This window comes from Mauremys reevesii, linkage group 5, assembly GCF_016161935.1.
Source record: "Mauremys reevesii isolate NIE-2019 linkage group 5, ASM1616193v1, whole genome shotgun sequence".
Lineage (NCBI taxonomy): Eukaryota > Metazoa > Chordata > Testudines > Geoemydidae > Mauremys > Mauremys reevesii.
Genome location: NC_052627.1, coordinates 2982470 through 3009483, shown reverse-complemented (window position 1 = coordinate 3009483; position 27014 = coordinate 2982470). Strand labels below are relative to the sequence as shown.

Genomic DNA, 27014 nt, shown 5'->3' with positions numbered 1-27014 from the left:
GATGATGGTGCAGAGCTGTGATGTGAGGACTTTATCATTTATGCACAATTTAAGTATTAAGTAGTATTTTGGAAAGCTGCAGCCACTGACTTCTAGGCTAGAGCCTGATAATCAGTTCCTTATCTGACTCATTCTTCCTTTTAGTAATGTTTTGCTTACATGCTTTTGGCAGACATACAAATAAATGTAATTCACATTTGACTACAAATCTTTATTTCTATTTACAAAAAGCTCAAGATCATTTAAACAAAGTGTTCAGATGCAAAACATAACCTGACGTAAATGACATATATAACATTCTGCATTCAAAATCTTTTAAAATGGAACACTAGAACCGCGCAAGCAGATACGTAAAATCAGAACTAAAGCAAAGCCTTTTAAAGGCTAAACACTCATCATACGAGGTGCAATACTCATGGACATCAGTTCTTGAAAGAGAAGTTTACAGGCATATGGCATTCGCACCAAGGAAATCTGAAAGGGAGGTAAGAAAATTTAGTTCATGGTATCTTTTTAAAGATTAATTTCACTCTCCCTACCCACTAAGTAAATATGTTTGGGGGTCTAGTGCTTCATATGAAGTTATTTTTTTGTTAGCCTTTTAGGGAAAGTCTTTACAATTCACCTTGAAGTGATGACTGATCCCACTCCATCCAGAGTGGCATTACTTTACTCAATAGTGTTGATATGTTTCTCTATGGGGTCCAGATCAACACAACACTCAGTTGGTAGAGCATCAGGCTTTTAATCTGAGGGTCCAGGGTTTGAGCCCCGTCCAGGCACTTAGCTTTATGGGCTCCAGGGGTGCAATGGGTCAGCACACAGTACTTATAGAGCCGTGCTGCATGGAGTGACGCTGAGGTTGTGAGTTCAAGCCTCACCTGGCGCATCAGGCTTTTTTGAGAGAGGGATAACTCAGTGGTTTGAGCATTGGCCTGCTAAACCCAGGGTTGAGAGTTCAGTCCTTGAGGGGACCATTTAGGGATCTGGGGCAAAAATCTGTCAAGGACAGAACTTGGTGCTGCTGTGAAGGCAGGGGACTTTAATATGGAGATAGAACTGGAAGGCACCTTGAAACACTATTTATCATTTTAATACAGTAGACTTGTCCTTCAGTGGTCAAAAACTGTAGACAAAAGATCTCTCTTCTGCTCCTATTGGTCAAGATATTTTATTTGTGCATATTAACTATTACCAGACAATTAAGCTCCTTAGAGGTTGAAGGAGTAACTGAGTTATGGTAGAGAAAAACAATCCTATTTACAGTTTATACTTGAATATAAACTTCCGTATTAATTCAAAACCTGTGATTTCCCTCCCCCAGCACCTCAACTATGTGACATTTAAATTTATTCCTCTCCCAACCAAAACATAATATTCTGAAGAGTTAGAGAAGTGGCAAAGCCATCAAATCAATCCATGAGTTCTACAGCATCAGTTTTCCCCCCAAAATTTAAGATTTAATGTTCACTTTTAGTTAAGTTCTTTGAAAACCCAGTATTATAAAATACATAAGTGAAATGTCCTGCCAAATGACAGCCAGAATTCTGGCAATTATAGGGAAACATGAGTGAACTCTGACACTTACTATATAACTTGTTTTTTCTAACTATTGGGTTAATTTTTGTGTTTCTTTTACCACTTGCTCTCTTCATCCTCACTCACCATCATACTCCTTTAATCATTGTTTGTTCTTGACTGCAAACAGAAATACTTGCCGAGGAAGTCCATACATACCTGTGTTTTATTACGGCACCCCCTGCACTCGTACGTGTGTGTCCTTGTGTTAGCTATTGCCATTATTCCGCAAAGATTGCAAACGTGAACTTGGTATGGGTCTGAAGCCTCAAACAATCTCTCTCTCAAAAACTGAGCTGCTCCATGAGCAATCTGACAGTCTCGCTCCATTTCTCCAAAACGAAGGCCACCATCGCTATGGGGGAGGGGGGGATATTTTATCATTAAGTCAGAAATGATGGTTCCAGCAACTAATATGGAGACCTAATTCTGCACAAATACATCAGCAGTACTACAAATAGGTGCCTCTGTACCCAGCAAGTTGTCATTATCTCTTCTCCTTCTCCCAAAAATAAGATCATTGGGAAGAAGTCAGCCAAATTAAAAAACTGCTGCTCCCACTAACAGTCACATGACTAAGAAAATTTCTACAACAGAGGACAATATAGTGTTTGAACAGACAAAACCACAACAAACTCTACTACAAATGACAACATCATGTTTTATCTGCCCAAACCTAAGCACATTACCATCAGCTCCAAAGGGGTGGGTAATTGGATGAGCCAGTTAAGATACTGCTGTACAGTTGAGGCAGCTAATTCTTCTCTACCTTAGCAAACTTAGTGAGACTTCAAGGACACTCATAAAAAAGAAAATCCACAAATATTCTTACCGAGATCTACCTTCCATTGGTTGCCTGTTAAGAATCTGAATTGGCCCTCTTGCACGGGAATGAATTTTGTCATCTACCATATGTTTCAACCTCTGGTAGTAAGTAGGACCAATGAAGATTTGTGATGTGATTTTGCGTCCTGTGAAGCCATTGTAGAGAACCTGAAGTAAAGAATACAATCTCTGAAGCACAAGCCTAAACTAGACATAGTAACAAAATTTATCAAAACAAACCAATAACCTTTAGCTAGACTGGCATTTTGAACACTATACCTCATTTCCTCTCAGATGATAGCCATAATCTGATAGTAGATTGGAAATCTTCTGCACATTGACTGCATCATTAAAAGGTGTAGCATCACCAATTTCTCCCTTGTTTGCTGATACCTATAGAGAAAAAGGGTTTGCTGAATACCGTACATTTGTATAGACACAAGCTGTGCATTCTATATAAAGTAATCAGACAGTATGTGGGTCACTTGAAAAGGCTAACCTACTCCCGCTGTTAAGACATCAGACCCAATGCCCAGGACTGTATCCAACCTAAACTTTCTAATGCAATGGATATATTTCTGTTGAACAAAAAACTTAGACCCACAAGTTACAGGTGGGATTTTCAGAAGCACTTAAACACCAGCCTAACTCTGTTACTCGTTTCTTTTCCATAGATTAGGAGACTGCTTGTATAGTAATTCAGTCAATAAAAGCAGCAAAGAAATTCTGCTATAAACACATTGTGGTTTGACCCACTGAAGACAGCACTCTGGCTTCTCCCTAAGGAAATTAATATACCTTTTGTTTTGTTACTAGATCCTCAAAGAGGAACTTGATCATCATTCTTTAGTGGGTTAAATACCAGGAACTAGCAGATCAGCTTCTCCACAAGATAAAACAAATGCAGTTTAATTCTCAGATTTTAGCTACACAACACAAACTGTTCTCCTTACCTTCCCTTGAAGACATTCAATCAAGTGACCAATTGTCATACGGGAAGGGATGGCATGGGGGTTGATGATTATGTCAGGTGTGATGCCTTCACAGGTGAAAGGCATATCCTAAAGCAGGAAAGAGATTCTCATTATGCCTCGTGAGAAGCTAGGGAGTTCCAACAAAATAAAAATCCAATTCAACTTAAGTGACTCAAAGACATTTTAAATAATAACTGAAGAGAGGTTAAATTTAAATCAATATATTAAGGTAACTTATTTTGCAGGCAATCCACATTAATACGCAAGTTTCACTGTACAGTGAGATATACAAAAGAAAAAAAGTTGCTACCTCTTGTCTGTACTGGATACCACAGGTACCCTTCTGACCATGCCTGCTGGCAAATTTATCTCCAATTTGTGGGATTCTCACAGAGCGCACCTGGAGGCAACAGAAAACACTTTAGATCAGTGACTTTTTTTTTTTAATTTAAAGGGAATAAGTATAAACAACCCAGAAGCCATAGACACTGGTACTGACCCTAATTTTGCAAAACTTGTATCCTTCCTGGTTAAGGGTTACCATGACCTGGTCTACAATACCAGTCTCACTTGTTCGTAGGAAAGTGCTACAGTCCCTCTTTGTGTATCGTCTATTAGTGCTTTCCAGTTCATCTTCGTTCTCAGGCAGAGTTACTGTTTTGCCAATGATGACATCATCTCCTGACACACGTACACCAGGTGCTATCAAACCATCATCATCTAGTTTGTCATAGATGGCATGCCTCATACCTGAGATTAAAGACAAATGAATTCAGAGCCAAAAATCCTTCAAAGTATTTCTACAAAAACATTAAGGATCACGTTCTCAGAATAGCAGACACCATATCTGCATTCTGTGCCAGTACACTCCAGTGTTGTGAATTCATGACATTTAGCAAATGCAGATTCTACTATAAATGTATGTGCTGCCAACATATCCAGAAAAGGAATATTTGTATTTTTACTGACCATACAAGTTTCTTTGTACCAAGAGCACAAATTTATCGTTTACATGTTTACAGTTCAATACAGTCAAATATAGTAAGGTTAACATGAAGGACTCTGTCTGGCAAAGTCTGGCTACTATTTGCAGGCTTTATTTCTTCCATCTGCCATCATCTCTTACCCTGACAAGTTTCACGTGTAGGTTTTTCAAAAACTTCTTCTTGGTCAAATCCTTTCTTGGACTCTTGTTCTTTATATGAGCGATAGAACACAGATCTGAAAGAAAATTTAAAAAGAAAAAACTTGTTTAGATATCAGTGTTCTTTAAGTTGTGTGCTATAACCCCATCTACATCACAACTGAGGCCCTTTTCTGTTTTTATTGATTTGTCCAGAAAAATTCCTAGATTTTGCAAAAGCTGATTTTTTTAAACTGATTTTCCCGCAAAATTTGGATCATTCAAGTGAATGAAAATACAGATTATGTTAAAAAATAAAATCTGCTCTATTACATTAGATAGACTAATTTATTAACAAACACTATCTAAGTGTAAATGTGAGGCAATGTAGTAGAAGATATGCACATCCATGTTTGTATGTATACGAGTACAGAGTGTTAACGTGCAGTTCATGCAATAAGCCACAGCATTAACTTCTTTTACTTATAATACACTTATTTTTCTGTCTGTTGCTTTTTTCCTGTCCTTTTGTTCCCTAATAACAACACTGGTATTTACCTAGAAAACTGGGGTTAGTTTTTGCACTGATTTTCACCCACTTTTAATTTAATTTTTTGTAATAAACTGAAATTCCCAGGACATTTTGTTTTCAGTTTTTATTTTGTTTAAACTGCCCTGGCTCACAGCACAGTTGGGTTAGGGTTACCGGTAATGACAAGGCTGAAAGAATGCGCAGGTCCCACTCAAGAAGCTTTTACTTGGATACTACAGTACGACTTCTAGAGCAAATCAAGGAGAAACAATGAACCCCACAAGGACATTACGACGAGATGTCTACAAATAAACTGCTGGTTAGTGACAGATGGTGGTGACTTTGGGATCTACTATACATCTTACAAAAAAGGGAATTGTGTTATCCCTGTGTTACAACCCAGATCACTTTACTCATATTTCACCCCTTTTCCCGCCTTTTAGCTTGCATGTTTTGATAGCACCCCATCACCCAAATGCTAATGTAAACAATGACACCACCCCGTACACATATACTAGAACATCACATGTCCAGTGATGAGTAATTAAGAACACTTCTCCCCCCCTCCCCACAGCATCTATTAAGCTGCACTCTGAAGTACACCTCCGATACAACAGTGCGCTTTGGTTTTATTCGGGTTTTTCAATTTTTCTCTTTTCTTTCTTTTTTTTTTTAAATGCTGCCTTAAAGGCTGGCGTATGCATCCACAGCCGTACTTGAAGTTTAAAATTTTTTCATTTTTAAAAATGTGCCAGTGAACATAACCAATGCTCACTTTAAGCAATAATTATTAATGCGATTCATAAAAATCCAGCCCAGCTTCTCATTTCTTATTCTACATAAGTAACCAGATGTGAAGAGCGAACATGCCTCTAAGGTCTATCCAACCAAAAGTAGAACAGAATGTGGACCTAGATAGCCAAAAGCCAACAATGAATGTGTCCATTATATCATTCAGGGGTAACTGCGGCCAAGTGGTGAAAGGTCCCATCAATGAATATTTGCACCAATACTGGCTATGTTTCTTATTCTAGAACACCTGCAAAAATCCTCTGTGCAAGCATTTACCACTTCCCTGGCTAACAATAGGATTATATTGGGAAGCTCAAATGCCTGGCATCAAGGGGCTCACATAACTGACAGTTCAAAAGAGAAGACATCCAAATTCTATCTACATACAAATATGATTCAATGCAGTGAGCAAGAGCTACCTTTAAAGCAAGAGCAGGAAGAAGGTTGGTTGGGAAAGTGCATGTCATGTTTTTAACTTTGGCCCTAGTTATTCACTGGAGCTGTTAGTTTTGCATCTTCTTGCTGTGGCAGTTGTAACTTTTATAAAATGACTTTTTTTTTTAAAACAAAAATAGGGTGAAAAAGAGCAACTGTACATTTTAACACACTAACAACAATAGGCAGTAATCAGCTGCTGGTAGTATTTTAAAATGTCTGACTGTAAGTTAAAATTTGTCTAGAGGCTTAGAAAAGGCACGTTATGTCCTTTAGACATCTGAATAAAGGCTGGGAAAGATTTAAATCTTCAAATGAGTAAAACCAACCATAAAATTTACATGAGCAATTTTCCACAGTTCAAAGTTCAGGAAAACCATACCTGAAAAAACCTCTATCGACAGCAGAACGGTTCATGATGACAGAGTCTTCCTGATTATAACCAGTGTATGACGCAATAGCCACAATTGAGTTGATACCTGTAATGCAAATCAGCAAATGTTTAAAGGATCTACAGCTCATATAAGCAAGGCTTCTTCATTCAAAATGAACTGCATTCCATATATTTACACTGCCTGGCCATTTATTAAAGCAAATCTCCACTACACACACAAAATATAGGCCATGTGGTACTGAATAAATACAAAATCAGAATATACCATAGATTAGAACTTTCAATACAACAGTGACCCCTTGTGGAGATCTAACAAATGCTGATGAAAAATACACTATTTCCAACAATTTAATCGGGGGGGGGGGGGGAAGAGGGCGCGATTCTTTTTAACATACTGTATGCATGTTGTGGGCTCAGCAACTATGCTGAGAAAATCTCCTTATAGCTAGTGATGCCCAGATTACAAGGCACAATAATATGAATGACCAGAAGTTACTACTAAGCACAATCCTAGTTACTTTTCACCATAATGAATGGTCTTTAAATATTAGTATGTGTGTACATTTTATGCAATATATTTTAGGTTTGCTTATTAAGCCACAACATACCTGCTGGCAACTCTCTAAATCGCAAGTACTCCATAGAGCGTGTAGTCACAAGGGGTTTTTGAGGGTAATACAGCACATGGGCTAGTGTATCCATACGAACGTGAAAGTTTGTAATATAAACTCCCATAGCCTGTTTTCCCATAGCAGACTGGTATGTGTTCCTAGGAGACTATGAAGGCAAGAAAAGAAGCCGTGTCAACAGAACATCTATTAAACTCTTCATGCATATACATGTCTACATATGTAAAAGCAACAAAGAATCCTGTGGCACCTTATAGACTAACAGACGTTTTGCAGCATGAGCTTTCGTGGGTGAATACCCACTTCTTCGGATGCCTACATATGTTAAACATGATTTTAATTTTCCTTTTGTATTATATTCTCTCTTTTAAAGTTGATAAGAAGGAAAGAGAGGCTACTGACCTGGTTGTGATCAGGGAAAGGAATAATAGATGCACATACTCCTAGGATCATGGATGGGTGAATCTCACAATGCGTGTAAGTTGAACAGTATGCGACTCCTTTCTCTTGCAAGTCATCTGGAGTCATTGCCAGCATCACAGTCTCTTCTTCTAGCGTATCGATGTATTCTACTACACCACTGGCCACAAGATCCTGCCAACTAAACAATCAAACTGCCTCAGTGCCTTACTATTCAAAAGTAACATTTAATACAGATTTCATTAGCGATGTCAAAAAGCAAGACTTATCTTGTTTGAAATTAGGGAATACACCACTGCCTTGATTTGACACAATCACGCTCTATGGTGATAATAAGCAACACTGTGTAGAACACACTAAGTAGTCAAGTAACAAGTTTTTAAATACAACGGTGGCTTGCAGCTTCAGCTGACTTCAAACAAACCCTCAGAAGTGTACATGACATTCGGAAGAAAGAGCAAGACATTTCTCCTGTTCTGGGGAGATTTCTTACCTGTAGTTGTTATACTCTCGTTCTTTTAGTTGGTCAATATGCCTCTTCTTCAACAGCAGCTTTTGTTTTTCCACAATTAAAAGTGGCCTGCAGATTCTGCCAGCATCAGTATAGATGCGGATTTCTCGCTCCCTAATATCCCTGATCATGGAGACCTGAATATGCAAACAATGAGAATGGGTACACACATTTGAGTCTTTGTATGACCCATGGAACAAGAGTCATGGTACACACAGCAGGAGCTATAACAAAGTGAAGTTCCCTAAAGTGGGAGCCTTTAAGCTACTGTCTACAGTATGCTGAGTGAGTGAGTATTAGTGCTCCACTGAACATGGTTCCAAACTGAAAAGGGCAGTTTTCAGCTAAATTCTCTTTAAAAATGGTTTTAGTCACTAAGCCTTTGAAAAGGCTTTCTGCTTGTACTCATACCTAGGAAAGGTGTGTTCTGCCTGCTACATTCCATCCTTCGCAGCTAGAATTTACATGGTCATTCATTCAGAAAATTTACCTCTGACACAATGATGTCCATCTGACGACGTAATTTTCTTAGTGTGTTCATCAGCTGTTCTGGATCTTTGTGTATTCCTACCCAGCAGCCATTAACAAAGATCTTGGTTGCACTATGCAAAGGAAAGCCAGAATTATTTTAAAAAATGGTTTTGAATTAAAAGTTTAAAATTATTCAGAGACAAACTCATTTATACATACTCTGCAATGGCTGCTGGAGATATTTCTTCTAGATTTTCCATACTCCATTCTTCTAAAAATTCCAGAATCGGAGATGGCTGAGACCCCACAGAAATGTAAGCCATCAAGGCTAAGTTCTTCACAAGTCCTACTGCATGGCCCTAACAAACAGATTTAGTTTTGTTGTAAAAACCAACAAATCAATATGCCTTTGAAAAGGCTAGACAAATAGTTTCCAAGAAAATACACACACACACACAGAATGGATAGTGATTCAGACACAATTACTTTAGTTAAAAAACATCTTATGCCTTCACTGCAAATTTAACTTTAAATCTGAAATATTTTAAATTAAAATACCAAAAGTTAAAATGCAATTACATATTGCAACTAATCTGCAGATGTTATACCATAATACAAGCAAATATGCTTTTGAATACATTAGTTTCAATGCAACTTGTGTTACCTCTGGAGTCTCAGCAGGACAGACCATTCCCCACAATGTATTGTGCAGCTGTCTGGGCTTTGCTAGTTTACCATCTCTACCAATTGGAGAATTCAAGCGTCTCAAGTGGGAAAGTGTGGATGCAAAGGTCAGGCGGTTTAACACCTACATGTAATTGTAAGATTTCAAAATTAGACACCCAAGCTGTCTTCTTCATTTCAAAATGCCTACTAGAAGGAAGTCACTTACCACGTAAACTGACAACTATCTTTATGCCTTTCAACAAAGTAACGATAAACAGAAATCAGTTCACCTCAACTCATCTTAGACTAGTGCGATGTCTTGCCCAGGTCACCCAGAACTGTGAGCCACTGTATTACCACTCTGTCTCAGCAAGAGTTAGCTTTGCTGCTGCTAAGCTCTGTCAGGGTGCTGACACATCAGCTTGTCTGCCTTACCGGCAAACTCTTCAGGACTCTGCCAGTCCAAACCTTCCCTTGCAGGCAACAGTGAACCCAAGTTCCTCAGAGATGTATTTCTGCAGTGTCCAGTCCCTCTCACTGACCACTCACAGAAGTTAAGTTTGCTGCCTCCAAAGAGACAGAGCACACAAAAGCCTGTTAGATTAGCTAAAGTCCCACACTTCAATATAAAAATCACTGAGATGGTCTGTAATAAAACAAGAATGAGTTTATTAACAACCCACATAGACTTAAGTGATTTCAAGTAAGGGTGAAAGGGATGAAAGATTACAAACAAACCAAAACACACACATTCTACTGACTAAAACAACTTTAGCAAGTTACAATCTTTGTGTGAGCAGGTTTTTCACCTACAGTCAGTTCCCAGAGACTTCAACCCCTTTGGCTGAAGGATCCAACTCTCCCAGATTTTAAGCGCTCTGGCCTCTTTTGTCCCCAATTAATTAATCCCTGTTTCTGCTTGTATTTCATTAAAACCCATTGTCTGTTTAGCCAGAAAGGCTTCCTGGGGATAGAGCCTCCATCCCTTGTCATAATCGTTAAGTGGTCATCTCCCCCACTTGCTAGTTTAAGGGCTTCATTTACCGGATATGTAAATGTACTCTCCTGGTTTCTGGCCTCACCTGGCTCAGTTTACATTGGAGAGACAGTCAAGCAGGCGAAACAACATTTGTTTGTCTTGGACAGGCTGGGCTTACGCACTGCTTGCCAAACACGTTTGGAATATATTTCCAGCACACACCCCTATAATTCTTTACACATATCATACAACAACATTAACGACCAATTGTGTTACCAGTCTGGATACAATACCTTACATGACACCTTTCAGATACAGATGATGACAACAGTTTGTTGGGGCAAGGAGTACATCAGGTGTTTTGCGTTACGGTATGGCATGGCCTTTGCCAGTTGGCACTGAAGAGCTCCCAGAATCACAGCTAGGTCTCCACTTGAGATATTACTCTACTGGCAGAACTTTTAACTGTGTGCATTTGGGCGTTCAGCAACTTCTATAGTAGGGCTGACCCTGAAAGAACTCTGTTCACCTTTAATATATACCAGGAATGCTCTGTAGTGACCGCCTAGCCAACATAAAAACTCTGATGTGACAGAATCTTAGAGAGAGCTTTTAATATGAGCATTCTGGGTAGGTGGATAGCATCTTTTACAAGACTAAACCTATGCCTGGTCTAAGACTTATTTAGCTATGTTACCTGAGATACTCCTGCTCTGGCCTGATGAGCTTTCTTCTGATCACCCCAGTTTCCAGTAGCCAATGAGTACTTCAAACCATCTGATATAATCCTTGTTTTAATTGCCAGTTCCAAGTTAAAATCTTTCCCTCTGTCAATAAATTTCTGTGCGTATATTCTCACTTCTTTGAGCAAATTCTTAAACATTCTGTTAAAGAAAGCAGAAAATGTAATTGTTACAAGCCAGGAAGGGTAATTGTAGTAACATTCTGTAGCAGGTCAATTTAATCAAACAGATTTATGGAGAGTTCTTGAAAACAGGACACAGAAAATAGAAGTGAAATGCTTCACAGGAGTCAAAATAGAATTACATTTTTATATGGATAAGGATTCCATCCACAGTTACAATAGGCAGCATAAATATAAAGGCATATAAACGCCTCATCCTACAGCAGGGGTCGGCAACCTTTCAGAAGCAGTGTGCCAAGTCTTCATTTATTCACTTTAATTTAAGGTTTCACGTGCCGGTAATACATTTTAATGTTTTTAGAAGGTCTCTCTCAATAAGTCTATATATTATATAACCAAACTATTGTTGTATTGTAAAATAAACAAGGTTTTCAAAATGTTTAAGAAGCTTCATTTAAAGTTAAATTAAAATGTTGATCTTACGCCACCAGCCCGCTGCTGGTCTGGGGTTCTGTTCACCTAGTCCAGCAGCGGTCTGTGCGGGGCCGGCGGCCGGGATCCCAGACCGGCAGTGGGCTGAGCGGCTCAGTCCACTGCCACTCAGGGGTTCCATCCGCCGGCTCCTGCCAACTGGGATCCTGGGTGCCAGACCCGCTCAGCCCGCTGCCGGTCTGGGGTCCCGCCCCTGCCCACATACAGTGGGTACCTACCTTCTCCCTGGTTTTGGCCCATTCTCTTCCTCTCTCTGCACTGAGCTGAGGGTGGGAGTGGACCGAGCACAGGGCTGGGGGTGAAGGGTCTGGCCAGGAGCTAGAATGAGGGAGGGGGCTCAGGGTGGAGGCAGGTGGTTTGGGTGTGGGGGCACCTACCTGGGCAGCTCCCATTTGATGTGAGGGGTGTAGGTGGGAATGGGAGGGGGGGTCAGGAGCTCCCATTTGGTGCTCAGGGTGGGGATGTGGGGGGTGCAAGAGTCAGGGCAGAGGGCTGGTGGCACATGAGGGGGTACAGGTGTAAGGGCGGGAGCTGGGTATGTGGGGGGGTGCCAGAGTCAGGGCTGGGGTTGTGGGGGGGGGGGGTGAAGGAGTCAAGCAGAGGGCTGGGTGTGTATAAAGGGGGTACAGGGCTCAGGGCAGGGGCCTGGGGTGTGTGCAAGGCTGTGGGGCTCAGGGCAGAGGGCTGTGGGGGGGGGCACTCAGGGCTCTGGGGGGGGTGTCAGGGCAGAGCGCCCCCCGCTCCTCCTGCGGCCCCCAGCCGGCTCACCCACTCAGGGCCCCGCGGCGCACTGCACCAGCGCAACTAGCGCCCCCCGGCGAGAGAGTCCCCTCTGGCGGTGTCTGGAGGAGCCGCTCTGGGCGGCGCATGACCCCACGGTATGCGAGCTCCTCGCCCCAGGGCTCTCTGCCCACCACCAATTCCCGCTCACCCACACCTGCTATGCGCTCAGTGCCGCCAGGCCGCGGGGCTCTCTGCTCCTCCCAACTCACGAACAGCAGGTACCGATCCATGGCCGCGGCTGGGCTCCTCCTCCCAGGGATGCTCAGCAGCCGGCGTTGCTGCCACCGCGGGCCTCTCCCACCTCCACCAACAACTATTACATGAAATCAGACCCTTTTTAACATTTGAATACCATTCAATAGCTACAATTTTGTTTATCATGCTTACCCTCTGAACAAGAATGCAAGCAATGGCCCTGCCAGATCTAGTCTTTTGTTGCCATAATGATCTCTGTCATCGAGTTCTCTTCTGCCCAGAGCTGCCAGTAGTAATCTATGAACCATGTACCTAATAAGATAAAAAGAGACAACTTACTTTGTATTTTAATTAGAACCAGACATTCATCACCAAGACCAGACAACTATTTACAGGACATATCCACTGGGGTGCCTATGAATTGTCAATCCTAAATCAAATGAAATTATTGCATTTCTAAACACAGACCTCTTTACCAGGTTAATAAGCACAAGTCCTAAAAACCCATTGCTTATTTAAGTCAATACAGACCCTAAAGGAGAATTATTTTTTAAACAATCTACCCCACTTTTGGATTGGACCGTCACCTGGCCAACCAGTGTGCTTTTCCTTGGTCTTGTATTGTCTAATTTAGGCCCCAGTTAAGTCAGCAAGGCTCTGCATGAGCATGGGGGCCACCAACTGACTGAACTGGGGCCTTGGGCTCCTGATGCAGGGACTGACTGCCTGTATACCATTAGGCACTGAGCAAGGTGATACCACCCAAATAATTTTAGATGACCAAGAATACACTACATGGCCTTACAGTCAGTCATCAGCCTGCACCACAACTACACTATCAACTCAAACAATAAATTAGCAACACAATAGAACCAAGTTATGAACACTAGAGTGATGAACTGACCGGTCAACCACACACCTCATTTGGAATCAGAAGTATGCAATCAGGCAGCAGCAGAGATTTAAAAAAAAGCAAGTATAGTAGAGTATTGTGTTAAATGTAAACTATTAAAAAAATAAAGGAAAAGTTTAAAGAAAGATTTGACACGGTAAGAAAACTTTCTGGGCTTATTTCATTTAAATTAAGATGGCTAAAAGCAGCACTTTTCTTCTGTATAGTAAAGTTTCAGAGCTGTACTAAGTCAATGTTCAATTGTAAACTTTCGAAAGAACACCCATAACATTTTGTTCAGTGTTATGAACAACCTCCATTCCAGAGATGTTCGTAACTATGAGGTTCTACTGTAGTGTCTTTATTTAGGTCACTAACACCACATTCAACTTAAAATCCAATTTCTCATTATTTCTGCCATTTCAATGCCGCAAGGACTGGGTTGCAAACACTACAGTAGTATTATTTTGAAAATTGTGGAAACATTTCTACTGGTCTTACATTTCATAAATATCTAAACTAAATTTTGAATCAATTTTGAGTTGATAGTTTCCCTATCAGATGTATGACAGCTTTAAGACAAAAAACAGTCATACCCCAGAAAATAGGCCTTTTTGGTTTCACAGAAGTCACTGACACCAACATGTGGAAGCATTTCCTTCTGTAAGACTTCTTTCGCATACTTAATTCTTTTCTCTTTGGTAACACCAGGCTTCGCACCTCTTGACCCGATGAAGTTTAATGCAACATTCTGTTCCTGAATAACAAATGCTTCATCCAAGGAAGGTTTGACCTAATGCACAAAAGGAAGCAAAATCATTGCATCAGAGGAGGGGGGAAAATAGATGAAAACATCCATGGATGATTCAGGATTTCAGTTATGTAGCTGTTTTAAAAAAATATATATTTTCAGGAAGTTCTAGTAATCAACTACATTTTACATAAATATTCAAAAAATAATTATTTTTTTCCAAACATAAAATTCTCTATTATATAGCAATAACTGATTTTTTTTTTTAAAGGGGCAGCAAGGAACTTATTCAGATATTCTAGAATAAGACATGAATACAAAAGTGGCAGCGCACGTAGAATTATTTTCTGACCTTACAATTAAGCATGTTTCATTTAAAAGTAAAATTTAGTGGGTGATGACAGTTTAAATAAACCCTTCATATACTATGATATTAATACCAAATTAGCTAACATGATGGCAGTCACCACAGACAATGCACTTTCAAGTAAGAAATATTTCTAAACCAGCAAATGATGACTGGATCTTTAAAAGTAACTATGTTCACAGGATTGTATCATTAAACATGATTTCAAGCTACTTCGCAGCTAAGTAGTGGGGTTTTTTTGTTTGTTTTTTAAAAAACAGTAAATACAGATCAGCTTTTTGTAAAAGACAACTGTGGATCAGTGTGGCATAGTAGGCAGTGCACTAAAAGATAGTTTAGACAGACATCAGTGGGATTTTTGCCACTGATTACAGTGGGAGCCGGATTCAGACCCTGTAACTGAATAGTAAACAGCGCTCTTCCATTCCCACACAAGCACTTCGGGTAAATGTACATTTACCATAATTGTTTTATTGCAGAGAACTTTTATTACTTTAACCAATGCAAAAAAACCCCAAAAACTAACGTTTAAGATTCAAGTGGTACATGAGTCTTAAAATTACAACTGGGATATAGACAGGATACTTTGAATATAGTAGAAGTAGACAGACTTGACTTTAGCTCACTTAACATCATGACCCATACCATTATTTAATATACATTACCATTTCCATCATCTCAGGATCTTCAAAGTCATAAATTATGTGCTCTAAAATGTCTCTGTCAGATACAAAACCTAATGCACGGAAAACAATAATGATGGGCACTTCCTGTTTGATATATGGCAGAGTTGCTACAATACGCTGACCAATAGCGCTCTTCTTTGCACCCTAGAGGAGGGACAAGGTAGATGAGTCTCAAATGCATTTGATTTCAAACAAACCAACTTTTTCTGGACTTCAAAATGACTTGAATAGAAGTACTTAACTCTCTTGAATAAGTATGGTTTTTGAAACTGAAAAGAATTACCATCTACAAAAACCATAAATATAATTAGATTAGGTCTGTTCCATTTCTAATGCATCTGTTTTTAAACTATGAATGCCGCAGAGCAGCTACTGAATAACATTTTTCATCTTATTCAAGAGGTTACAATTACATACATTAGATTTGAAAATCCAATCACAAATACATATTTAATTACACTCTTCAAAGCCAACACAGTTTCTCCAAAAACCCTAAACTTAAATACCGAGATACAACATAAAGAACAAACTCCAAAAAGTCTTAGAAAATTTCAGCCCAAACATAAGCCAAATATAAAATATCTACCATTATTAAATTATCAGTCATGCATACCTGCCCTCCTCTGGCCAGCATGCTAACCCATATAGTACTAGTGGGTCGAGAGGAATTCTCCAGGCAGGATCTACATTCTCCTGTGTAAGCATATTTCGAATCTTTCTTTGCAAACACATACACTGTGTTTGTAGCCATCTTCTCTTGAGCAATCAGAACCTATATTGAAAACAAAAGCATTGTAAATAACCAGGTAAGAGTATGTTTACAGTAAGTAAATATAAAACATGCAATACCTGTAGGATGTTTAGTTTTTAAATTGACTTCGGACCCATGACTATTTGTTGTCAATTTGCCAATCTTGTTCTTACCCAGCTATTAAAATCTAGCTTGTACTGTACTATCCTTATTGGCAGTGCTGTACAATAGCATAATAGTACTTGTTAAGCTCTCCACATAACTATATGCACATTGTTATGTGGCTAAAGGCTGCTCGTTGTGCTGGTGTTTTTCACCTTTAGAAGAACAGAGTTCTAAGGAAATACTGTGTAACAGTATTACTTAATATAGCACACCAGAAACAAGGGACACTCCAAGATCACAGGGTTTTAGAACACATTTATTGCATTGTCTAGTAGTGATGCATTTAGATACTGCTCCGCAGAGGTCTTAGAATGCCTTAAGGGTTAGCATATTGTATCTGAAAAACTGTAAAAATGGCATCAGAAGATTGATTCCATGTTTGTTGTCTTAATTTCCATGTCAAATGTGCTCAGTGCACAAATAAATAAAATTTCAACTGCCAGCCCTGAGAGTCAAATTAGGTGGTTGTTTTTTTTCTTATCACACCAACAGCAGAGATGCTAAGGGCCAAATTATGCCTTTATTGACAGCTGTGCAGTCATAGTGCCTTCAACGCGTTTACACAGGTGCACATTAAATGAACTTGGCAAACAATTTAATTGATGAGGCACATGATGGAACAGAATTTACTACTTATGCTGGTTCTGCTGAATAAGAATAAAAGTAGCAAGTACCTATTTTGTCACTAAAACAAGTACATACAACTTTGAATAACAAGGAAAAGGTTTGTTGAGTTAGAAGGTGCCATTTTTATACTGCCACTTTTCAGAGTTAGACCAGCACTAGTGTTGGAACTGGAAACAAAACTATCAAAAAATGTTTTAAGTAGTATTCCATAAAAAACAGTTTTCTGATTGGTAGAGAGGAACACGTGTCATAGTAGAGCCATTTCAATGTGTAATGTGGAATTTTCAGTATCAGTTAAAAAAAACATTTCTTCATGTGAAATCTAATTCTTTACCTTTTCTGATCCATTAATAATGAAATAGCCACCAGGATCAAGAGGACATTCATTCAGTTCACAAAGATCACGATCAGTCAAGCCATTCAACAGGCAGTATGTTGAACGGAGCATGATAGGAATTTTTCCTATAAAGGTTTTCTGATGCTGTGTCTGTAACTGGTCCTCTCCTTCTTTAATAACTGTTTTAGTTATGTCCACATACAAGGGGGCAGAATATCTATGAAAAAGAAAATACTACATGACTATATTACAGGGGTGGCAAACCTCCAGAGCCACATGCAGCTCTTCAGAAGTTAATATGCGGCTCCTTGTACAGGCACTGACTCCAGGGCTGGAGCTACAGGCACCAACTTTCCAATGTGCCAGGGGGTGCTCACTGCTCAACCCCTGACTCTGCCACAGCCCCTGCCCCCACTCCACCCCTTCCTGCCCCCTCCCCTCAGCCTTCCATGCCCTTGCTCTCCCCCCCACCCCCCACGAGCCTCCTGCACGCCACGAAACAGCTGATTGGGAAGTGCAGGGAGGGAGCGGGAGGTGCTGATCTGCGAGGCTGCAGGTGGGTGGGAGGCACTGGGAGTGGGGTGGGGGAGCTGCTGTGGGGGCTGCTGATGCATTACTGTGGCTCTTTGGCAATGTACATTGGTAAATTCTGGCTCCTTCTCAGGCTCAGGTTGGCCACCCCTGCTATATTATAACATTAGAATCATAGAAGATTAGGGTTAGAAGATACCTCAGGTCGTCATCCAGTCCAAGCCCCAACTAAATCATCCCAGCCAGGGCTTTGTCAAGCCGGACCTTAAAAACCTCTAAGAATGGAGATTCTATCACCTCCTTAGGTAACCCATTCCAGTGCTTCACCACCCTCCAAGTGAAATAGTTTTTCCTAATATCCAACCTAGACCTCCTCCACTGCAACTTGAGATCATTGCTGCTTCTTCTGTTATCAGCCACCACTGAGAACAGCCGAGCTCCATCCTCTTTGGAACCCCTTCAGGTAGTTGAAGGCCGCTATCAAATCCCTCCTCACTCTTCTCTTCTGCAAACTAAATAAGCCCCAGTTCCCTCAGCCTCTTCTCGTAAATCATGTGCCCCAGCTCTCTAATCATTTTTGTTGCCCTCCGCTGGACTCTCTCCAATTTGTCCACATTCCTTCTGTAGTGGGGGGGCCCAAAACTGGACGCAATACTCCAGATGTGGCCTCACCAATGCCCAATAGAGAGGAATAATCACTTCCCTCGATCTGCTGGCAGTGCTCCTACTAATGCAGCCCAATATGCCATTAGCCTTCTTGGCAACAAGGGCACACTGCTGACTCATATCCAGCTTCTCGCCCACTGTAATCCCCAGGTCCCTTTCTGCAGAACTGCCACTTAGCCAGTCTGTCTTCAGCCTGTAGAAGTGCATGGGATACTTCTGTCCTAAGTGCAGGACTCTGCACTTATCTGATGAGGTTCAGCAAGGACTTCTTTTGGCCCAATCCTCCAATTTGTCTAGGTCACTCTGGACCCTATTCCTACCCTCCAACGTATCTACCTCTCCCCCCAGCTTAGTGTCATCTGCAAACTTGCTTAGGGTGCAATCCATCCCATCATCCAGATCATTAATGAAGATGCTGAACAAAACCGGCCCCAGGACAACGGCTACTAGTTGATTCCTCCAGCACTTCACCAGAAAGTTGTCCCCAACATTCTCCAAAAACTTCCTGAATTGTCTACAAACTGCTGTATTGCTCTCCCAGCAGATGTCAGGGTGATTGAAGTCCTCCATGAGAACCACAGCCTGTGATCTGGAAACTTCTGTTAGTTCTCCAAAAAAAAGTCTCCTCTACCTCATCCTCCTGGTCTGGTGGACTATAGCAGACGCCCACCATGACATCACCCTTGTTGCTCTCACCTCTAAACTTAACCCAAAGACTCAACAGGCTTTTCTCCAGTTTCATATTGGAGCTCTGAGCAATCAGACTGCTCTGACACACACTGCAACTCCTCCTTTTCTCCCCCCCCGTCCTTCCTGAACAGTTTATACCCATCCATGACAATATCATTACAATATGAAGATAATGCATTCTAAACTAGAGAAAGCATAAAATAAAGGACTGAAAGTTATTCCAAGAAATTGTTGGTACTGTTAAATTATAATACTTGGTAATAAAGTGCCAATGATATTTTGTACTTAATACTCAAATAGTTTGTTTTAAATATAAGGAAGTAATTCTTTTTACAGGGCATAATTAAAATTAGATAAAATCCTATTAATTTAGATTGCAGATTTATTCCTTCATGGTATCCAACAGCTGCTAAGGAGCTTTTTCTTACGTAAGATTTCTCAGCCTGGCTTCATTGGGCATCATGGGTGAAGGTGCGCCATCTCTTTCCCAATGCGTAGGCTTGGAGAGATAGATTTGTTCAAACTTCAACAGATATCGTGGCTGAAAATAACCCAAAATACCTAATTTTAATAATCAGAATGGCAAGTCACAATATGCATGAGAGAATTTAGAGCTTGTTTTATATATATATATATATATATATATATACATATATACATACACACACACACACACACATATACACACACACACACACAGATCCCAGTTCACAGATTAGAGAGGTAATCCCCTTCTATATGTCTAAAGACAAACTGCACTTACAACACTTCACTGGATGCCTCATTAACGCAGATGTAGGATAAACTCAAGAGAATTCAGAAAAAAAAAAAGCAAATGATTAAGATCTGGACCCATGTGGAAAAGTCCTAAGTATGTACAGATTCTCTTAGCCATGACTAAAGATATTGGGCAGGAGGGGATGCAAAAAAAGAGAAACACAAGAGTCTCCAAGTAGTTTGAAGAGTTCGTAACACTAAAGAGGGAGAATAATTATTTAGCATGCTACAAGGGGTTATTCACTAGCAAGAGTGTGATAAAAACTAAGGAAAGGAAAGTTTTAGGAAGATTACCAGGAAAACTTTTCTGACAATGAAATCTATTAGTCTCAGGAGCAGTGATAGAAGCAGATTGCTTATTTACAAACCAGACAAATTATGAGAAAAAAAATATTGTAAGGGACAATCCTGCACTGGCTTGGGTTGAGAAAGGTCATGGAGAAGCAGATTAAAATGCATATTTGTCTATGGATTTGCACACATTTGCTGAACTAGATGTTTTATTGTCTAGTAAGATCAGCTCACATTACAATATTATTTTGCCTTCAAGCTATAAGAGCATTAATATTTACTGGGTCAGCAAGGAAATATGTAAATATGAATTTATAATGGTATTAAAAATCTACTAAGATACAAGAACTTGAAGTCACAGTATTTATTTGAAAATATATCCTGTAAGAGACATTAAATATTTACACGGCTTTGTTACTCCCAAAGCAGTCTAAATCCGAAGTACACAACAAAACAGTCCTGGAATTGCTCAATGGCACAAAGCCAGGACTATTTTATTTACATATATTTCTATTGTGCATATAATTGTAGCATCTCAATACATTAAACGCTACCAAGTGGTAGATGAGAATTTGACTCTCCATGACTTCTTGCAGGTGGTGGAAAGGGAAGACTAGGAGTTATGTGAAGATGACACAAAATTGCAGACAAAAGCCTTATGTCAGTGCAACAGCATCTTTTTCTGAAGTATCTGGCAATTTCCACATTGCATAAGCTCTGGCGGGAGCAATTCTATCCATCCATCCAGTAGTAAGGCATAAAAAGACCTCTTGGTAAGAACAGGGGAAAAAGAGAGAAAAACTTGGATTTCAGCAGGGTGCACATTCTCCTTATGGCCACTTCTTATGCCCCCAGTAAGAGTTTCCTTATTCAGCTGGCCAAGGCACCATCAGATATAGACGCACACTGAGCTGATCTGGTAATGGAGGTGGATAATATAAAAAGGAGAAAACCTAATTATAGCTGCTTCAAGAGCTGTATTTCAGAGGGAGGGAGGTATAGCTCAGTGGTTTGAGCATTGGCCTGCTAAACCCAGGGTTGTGAGTTCAATCCTTGAAGAGGCCACTTAGGGATCTGGGGCAAAAATTGGTCCTGCTAGTGAAGGCAGGGGGCTGGACTCAATGACCTTTCAAGGGCCCTTCCAGCTCTAGGAGATTATTTTATTTTATTTATAATTGGAGATATACCAAAGATCATAAGCTGTTCAAGTTTTCCCACTGTCATTGTCTGTTTCATGAATGAGTTCTGACAGTTTCTAAATCTGTTAAATGTAATATGTTCAACAGTGGAATTCAAGTCATTCTTTTAATATACTTATTGTTTGCATTGGTTTACTATAGCCTAACATTAGCAACTTTATTTAGGAGTGAAAAGGCACTTCCATTCCAATCCCTATTATGGATAGCTTACATTTTTTTCAGTAAGTTGCACCCTATGATGAATTATTTCATACTTGGCTCTGAAGTTTGCTTTAGTTTTAGTATTTGTACTACCACAGCACCTAGGAACCCCAGTCATGGAACAGGACCCCATTGTACTAGGCACTGTACAAACAGAACTAAAAGACGGTTGCCCCACCTCAACGGGTTTACAATCTAACTAGAAATCTAGTTATTTTTCAGAAGTTGTTACTCTGTGTGAGGATAAGTATCTTTTGGTTACTAGATCTTGTATCAAGATCTTCAGTTCGCTCCAGCCAGCTTTTCTTTAAACTTGATATGAACTGTGTCCATAAGTGTAACATTGGCCTAGATTGAAAACAATGTTTTGAAATTAAGTTCCAAAAGTTTGAGAATGGCATTCTGATCACATGTAGCACATCATGCTTCTGGAGTTAAGGAATACAATTTGGTAACATGCCAAATGAGAATAATGAGAGCTAAGCCCTTTTAAATATCTGTCCCCAGATGTGGGTGCGAAAAGTTTTGAAAATCTAACAGGAAATGAATAAAGGTTAAAAAAAATGATATTTCTCGCCCTTGATAAAGTTAATTATGGGTCATACCATTTTTGCCAAAAACGTTACAAGTTTCAACTGCTTTAATGACCCATTCATTCCCCCAAGTCCCCATTAGTAGCATATGCATTTCTTTTTAGCTATATCAGGCACTAATTGACTGAATCTGCCTCTGCAGCCTTCAGCTGTTCAACTGAAATAAGAACTCCCAGCACAATTTTCATATCTGTACGATTAAAAGAATGAAATTCTGCAAAGATCCCTCTTACTGGTTCTTCAACTTCCCCTGTGGCATGCTGAGCTTCAGCTTGTAGATCAATAGGTGGAGCATCTTCTACAATTCTCTGCACAGACATCTGAATGAACTCATCAAAAGAATCCAGCTGTTGTCGGACCAACCCCTTCTCATCAAAATAGGAGCTTAAAAAAATAAGGCACATTCAATTAATCAACAAAAATTCTGCGTTTACATATTCATAAACTATGTTAATTATCAGGTAATGTTTAAAAATTCAAGATAAACATACTGTAAATAATCAAAGGATATTATTTCTCTCTGAAACAAAAATCTTTGCTTGTATTTCAACATTGTGCTGTGGGAAGAAAACAATTGTTCCAAATAAACTTTCAAAAAAATAGACAGTAATATTTATGCCCAGATCCCGCAACTTTGTTCCCTATTGACCCACATGCAAGAAGCTGTGGGATCAGAGCCTTAACTTACCAATTCACTATGTTAGCATTATTCTTAGCAGTAATCGCATAAACGTAGCTCTGCACCCACAAGCAATAATGGAAAATATTGTGTTAGTGCTGAACTTGCTATGAAAAGCCTTTTAGATTGTCTAGGAAGACAATGACTTACAAAATCATTGACCTTTGGCCATTTATACACAGGACCAGTGGTCTAAAATCTTATATTCTCTCTTTGTAACAGTTCTTTCAGTCTTAGAGAGAAAGCATTTATGATTTTGGACATGAAATCTTGAAATTTCCATCACAAGTAGTTATCTAATACTAATATATATTATATGCCGTTTTAGCTAAGGGTACACTTGCCTGATTACTTCACTATTTTTAACATTTCTTAGAAAGTTTGATAAAGTTACCTAATAACTATCCAGCATGCTTCTTGCCATAAATCTGGAGTGATTTCATCATCATCTTCATCATATTGCATATCTATCAAGAAAGCAGAACACTCAAATCAGTCTTTCTATTCATTCATGTTTTCTTTGGCTGTATATAGCTACTAAATACCCAATGGCTATACACAAATGCATTATTTTTCTGCAATCTAGTGAACTTAATAAAAACTGTAAGTGGGATAACAGTAAGCTGTGTTCATAGCTTTCCTGTCATACTTGGACTGTAAGCTCTTTGGGCAGGGACCATCTTTCATTCTGTACAGTAACTCCTCGCTTAACGTTGTCGTTATGTTCCTGGAAAACGTTACTTTAAGTGAAACGATGTTAAGCGAATCCAATTTCCCCATAAGAATTAATGTAAATGGGGGAAGGGGGTTAGGTTCCAGGGAAATTTTTTTCACCATACAAGAGACTGTGTGTGTGTTTAAAATTTATACACACACACAGTATAAGTTTTAAACAAACAATTTAATACTGTAAACAGAAATTATGATTGTGAAACTTGGTTGAGCTGGTGGAGTCAGAGGGTGGAAGAGGGTGGGATATTTCCCAGGGAATGCCTTACTGCCAAATGATGAACTAGCACTCACTGAGCCCTCAAGGCTTATCACATTGTTATTAATGTAGCCTCATACTCTACATACAGCACGAATGGAGGGAGGGGAGACAGCATGGCAGAGAAAAAGAGAGAGATGGGCATTGCCCCTTTAAGTACCCTGACCCCACTCTAAGCACACTGTCTTTTTAAATAGATCAGCATGTTGAGATAGCAGCTGCTGCCAGCAAGCTCCCTCCACTCTGAGCCCTGTCATGTTGTTGTCTCCCCGCACCACACCCCCGCTGGAGCGTGGGGCAGGAGCATGGGGAGGGGGACACCCTGACATTAGGGCTCTCCCTCCCCCCCCCACCCAGCAAGCAGGAGGCTCCTGGGAGCAGCTCCAAGGCAGAGGGCAGGAGCAGCACACAGCAGGGGGGGGAGGGACAGCTGAACTGCCTGGCAATTGATAGCCTGCTGGGCAGCTGCCACACAGGGAACTTAGGGAAGCAGAGAGCTGATGGGGGGCTGCCAGTCCACCCTGGTTCCAAGCCCCCACCAGCTAGCTCCAATGGGCTGCTCTTTCTGCAAGCAGTGGACAAAGCAGGCGGCTGCCAAACAACGTTATATGGAAGCACTGAGCAACTTTAAATGAGCATGTTCTCTAATTGATCAGCAATGTAACAACATTAACTGGGATAATTTTAAGTGAGGAGTTACTGTATTTGCTCAACACTTAACACAGTGGAGTCGTGGTCGATGTCTGGGGATCCTAAGCACTACAGTAACAAAAATAAATTACAATATTTTTATCTGGAACACAGAAAAATTTTATTACTCCACTGGTCCTTGAGAAAAAGTAGGCAATCTATGAAGGCTTATTATAAAAAGAACTTATGGGAACAATAGGATTCAGTCTTTGTTTCCTAAGGTTAAGCATCTGTTCCTAACACTTTACCACTACTCAGCAGAATATGCACCACAGCACTCAACACTTGTGCTGCCCTAGAGTACCAATCACTAAGTCTGTCTGAATTCAACACAAAGCTCATTGAAGTCAAAATAAAGATTTTTACTGAAGTCAGCAGGCTTTGGATGAGGCCCTTTATGCCTTTGGTAAAGATCAATTAACTTTCAGTTGTATCTTAACAGATGTTTCAGTTTCCTGTTTATTTAGGAGCTATGGACATGCTATTTCAATATCTAAGCATCTTTCAAAGTTTTTGTTATGCTAAAAACACATTTTTCACTTGTAGCATTAAGAACATTGGACACTCACGCAGATATTTCAGTTTTGCCCTCACACTTTTTAAATTTACAGAAAATACTGAATATGGTCAAAGGTTGAAACGTTCAAAAACAGGAGCTCAATACTAGGATCCTCAATACTTACCTCCATTTTTTCAAAGCACCAGTTTCCATCAGCCACTTTTGATTCCAGTAGGAGCTGCTGTGTGCTCAGCACTTCTGAAAACTAGGTCACTTGTTGAAATGCCTAAGTCCAAGTCTACACTAGATTCACAGATTCCAAGGCCAGAGGGGATCGCTCTGATCATCTAGTCTGACCTCATCTAGTCATAGAACTTCCCCCACAATAATTCCAGGAGCATAAACAATCTTGAGTTAAAAATTGCCAGGGATGAAGAATCCACCACAACTCTTGGTAAATTGTTCATTGGTTAATTACTTTTACTGTTAAAACCAAACGCTTTATTTCCAATCTGAATTTGGCTAGCCTCAACAGTCAGCCGTACTGTTTGGCGGACGAGCATCTGCCGAAATGCCGCCAAGAAGCATCATCCTTAGGCGTTGCCGCCAAAATGCCACTGATTTTCGGCGGCGACGCCTCTGGATGCTGCTGCTTGTTGGCGGCATTTTGGCAGCGATGCCTATTGACGTTGCCGCTTCTTGGCAGCATTTTGGCAGATGCTCATCCGCCGGCCACGGTCCTCAGTGGCTCATCTTCCGGCGCCTGCCAGACGAAAAAGGTTGGGAACCACTGCGTTAGACCTTACTCAGCTAGACTGAAGAACCTATTTTCAAATATTTGTTCCCACGTAGGTATTTACAGACTGCAATAAAAATCACCCTTTTGTTCAGCTAAACAGATTGAGCTCTTCGGCTCCATCACTATTAGGCTCGTTTTCCAATCTTTTAATCGTTTTGATGGCTCTTCTCTGCGCCCTCTTCAGTTCTTCTTGAATTGTGGGCACCAGAAGTGGACACAGCCCAGCAGGAGTCACACCAATGCCAAACATAAAGGTGAAATAACCTCTCTACTCCAGATTCCCCCGTTGATGCATCCCAGGGTCGCATTATCTCTTAGCCAGGGCCTGGCACTGGGAGCACTTGGTCAGCTGATTATTCACCACATCCCCCCAGCCTCTCTCAGGGTCGCTGCTTCCCAGGACGGAGACCCCCAGCCTGTGTGCAAGGCCGGTGCTCTTGGCTCGTGGCTATACGCGCTGACGCTTAAGGAGGACTCGGGGTCCAGCTCTACAGATGCGGCTCCTCCAGCAACGCCTCCGCCCCCCCCCCCTGCAGCCCCAGCCCCGCAAGCGCTTCTGCCGGCACAGCTCCGCCCCCCGCCTCGCCTCGCCTCGCCGGCGGTGAAGCGCAGGGCGTCACTCGGCCCCCCTCCCCCGGCCCCGGCCCCGATCTCCCAGGGTCCGCAGGCCAGGCCCGACCGGCGCCCGCCCCCCAGGTGCCCGCTGCGGAGGGAGGGAATCAGCCAGCCTCCCCCCCTCCCTCCCTCCCTCCCTCCCCCGGCCCCGGCCCCGGCCCCGGCCCCGAGCTCCCGGCTGAGGTGACGGGCCCGGCCCCCCCGGGGCACGGCTCTGGCGCGCTCACCCTCGTCCGCGTCGTACATCTTGGCGGCGCGGGGTGGCCTCAACGGCAACTACCAAGCCCGGCCTGTCGCCGCGAGGGACGGGCTGCGAATGCGCAGGTGCAGGACAATAGGCCGGACTGCGGTTGCGCACGGGTTGGATCCCGCCTCCTTCTCGCAGTGCAGCTGCGTGCGGCTCCAGGAGCTCACCACGGCTGCGCACACGATGAGCTGGCCTCCCCCACTCCTGTTCGCACTGCGTCTGCGCGCCCACTTCGCGCTATGGTCCGCCTGAGCCGCCTCGTGACCAGTTCCTGGGGCGACTCGAGGATCGCGCGTGCGCGCGGCTCAG

General features: G+C 41.3%; 3 protein-coding genes across 4 annotated transcripts in view; 2 read left to right on the top strand and 1 right to left on the bottom strand.

Annotated features, from left to right (window-relative positions):
- IGFBP7 (insulin like growth factor binding protein 7) overlaps positions 1–201 on the top strand; it is a 69563-nt gene extending 69362 nt beyond the window's left edge. Inside the window, 1 exon segment of the mRNA XM_039540400.1 lies at positions 2–201. Coding sequence (XP_039396334.1) covers positions 2–21 — 20 coding nt within the window. The 3' untranslated portion in view covers positions 22–201.
- Positions 197–26967, bottom strand: POLR2B (RNA polymerase II subunit B). 2 transcript variants are annotated; one of them, XM_039539255.1, is made up of 25 exons: positions 26686–26967; positions 23262–23334; positions 22422–22572; positions 19556–19668; positions 17238–17457; positions 15974–16132; positions 15340–15504; positions 14153–14349; positions 12857–12976; positions 11027–11213; positions 9349–9492; positions 8904–9043; positions 8704–8815; positions 8196–8350; positions 7685–7883; positions 7262–7430; positions 6642–6738; positions 4504–4598; positions 3877–4127; positions 3688–3777; positions 3357–3464; positions 2683–2796; positions 2411–2571; positions 1738–1933; positions 197–474 (listed from the first exon to the last, which is right to left on the bottom strand). In XM_039539255.1, exons 1-25 carry the CDS (start codon positions 26702–26704, stop codon positions 385–387), a joined length of 3525 nt encoding a protein of 1174 aa, XP_039395189.1. In that variant the 5' UTR covers positions 26705–26967; the 3' UTR covers positions 197–384. The 2 variants fall into 2 exon arrangements, with proteins under 2 accessions (XP_039395189.1, XP_039395190.1); XM_039539256.1 differs by lacking the exon at positions 26686–26967 and adding an exon at positions 25229–25403.
- NOA1 (nitric oxide associated 1) overlaps positions 26945–27014 on the top strand; it is a 37112-nt gene continuing 37042 nt past the window's right edge. Inside the window, exon 1 of the mRNA XM_039540399.1 lies at positions 26945–27014. Within this exon, the coding sequence (XP_039396333.1) occupies positions 26945–27014 (70 nt within the window).

Bases quoted from the DNA above. Each gene is read 5' to 3' on its own strand.
- POLR2B (XM_039539255.1), bottom strand. The intron at 3,465-3,687 runs GTAGCAACTTTT...TTCCTGCTTTAG, and splicing joins GTATCCAGTACAGACAAGAG to GATATGCCTTTCACCTGTGA. The intron at 1,934-2,410 runs GTAAGAATATTT...CCTCCCCCATAG, and splicing joins CCAATGGAAGGTAGATCTCG to CGATGGTGGCCTTCGTTTTG.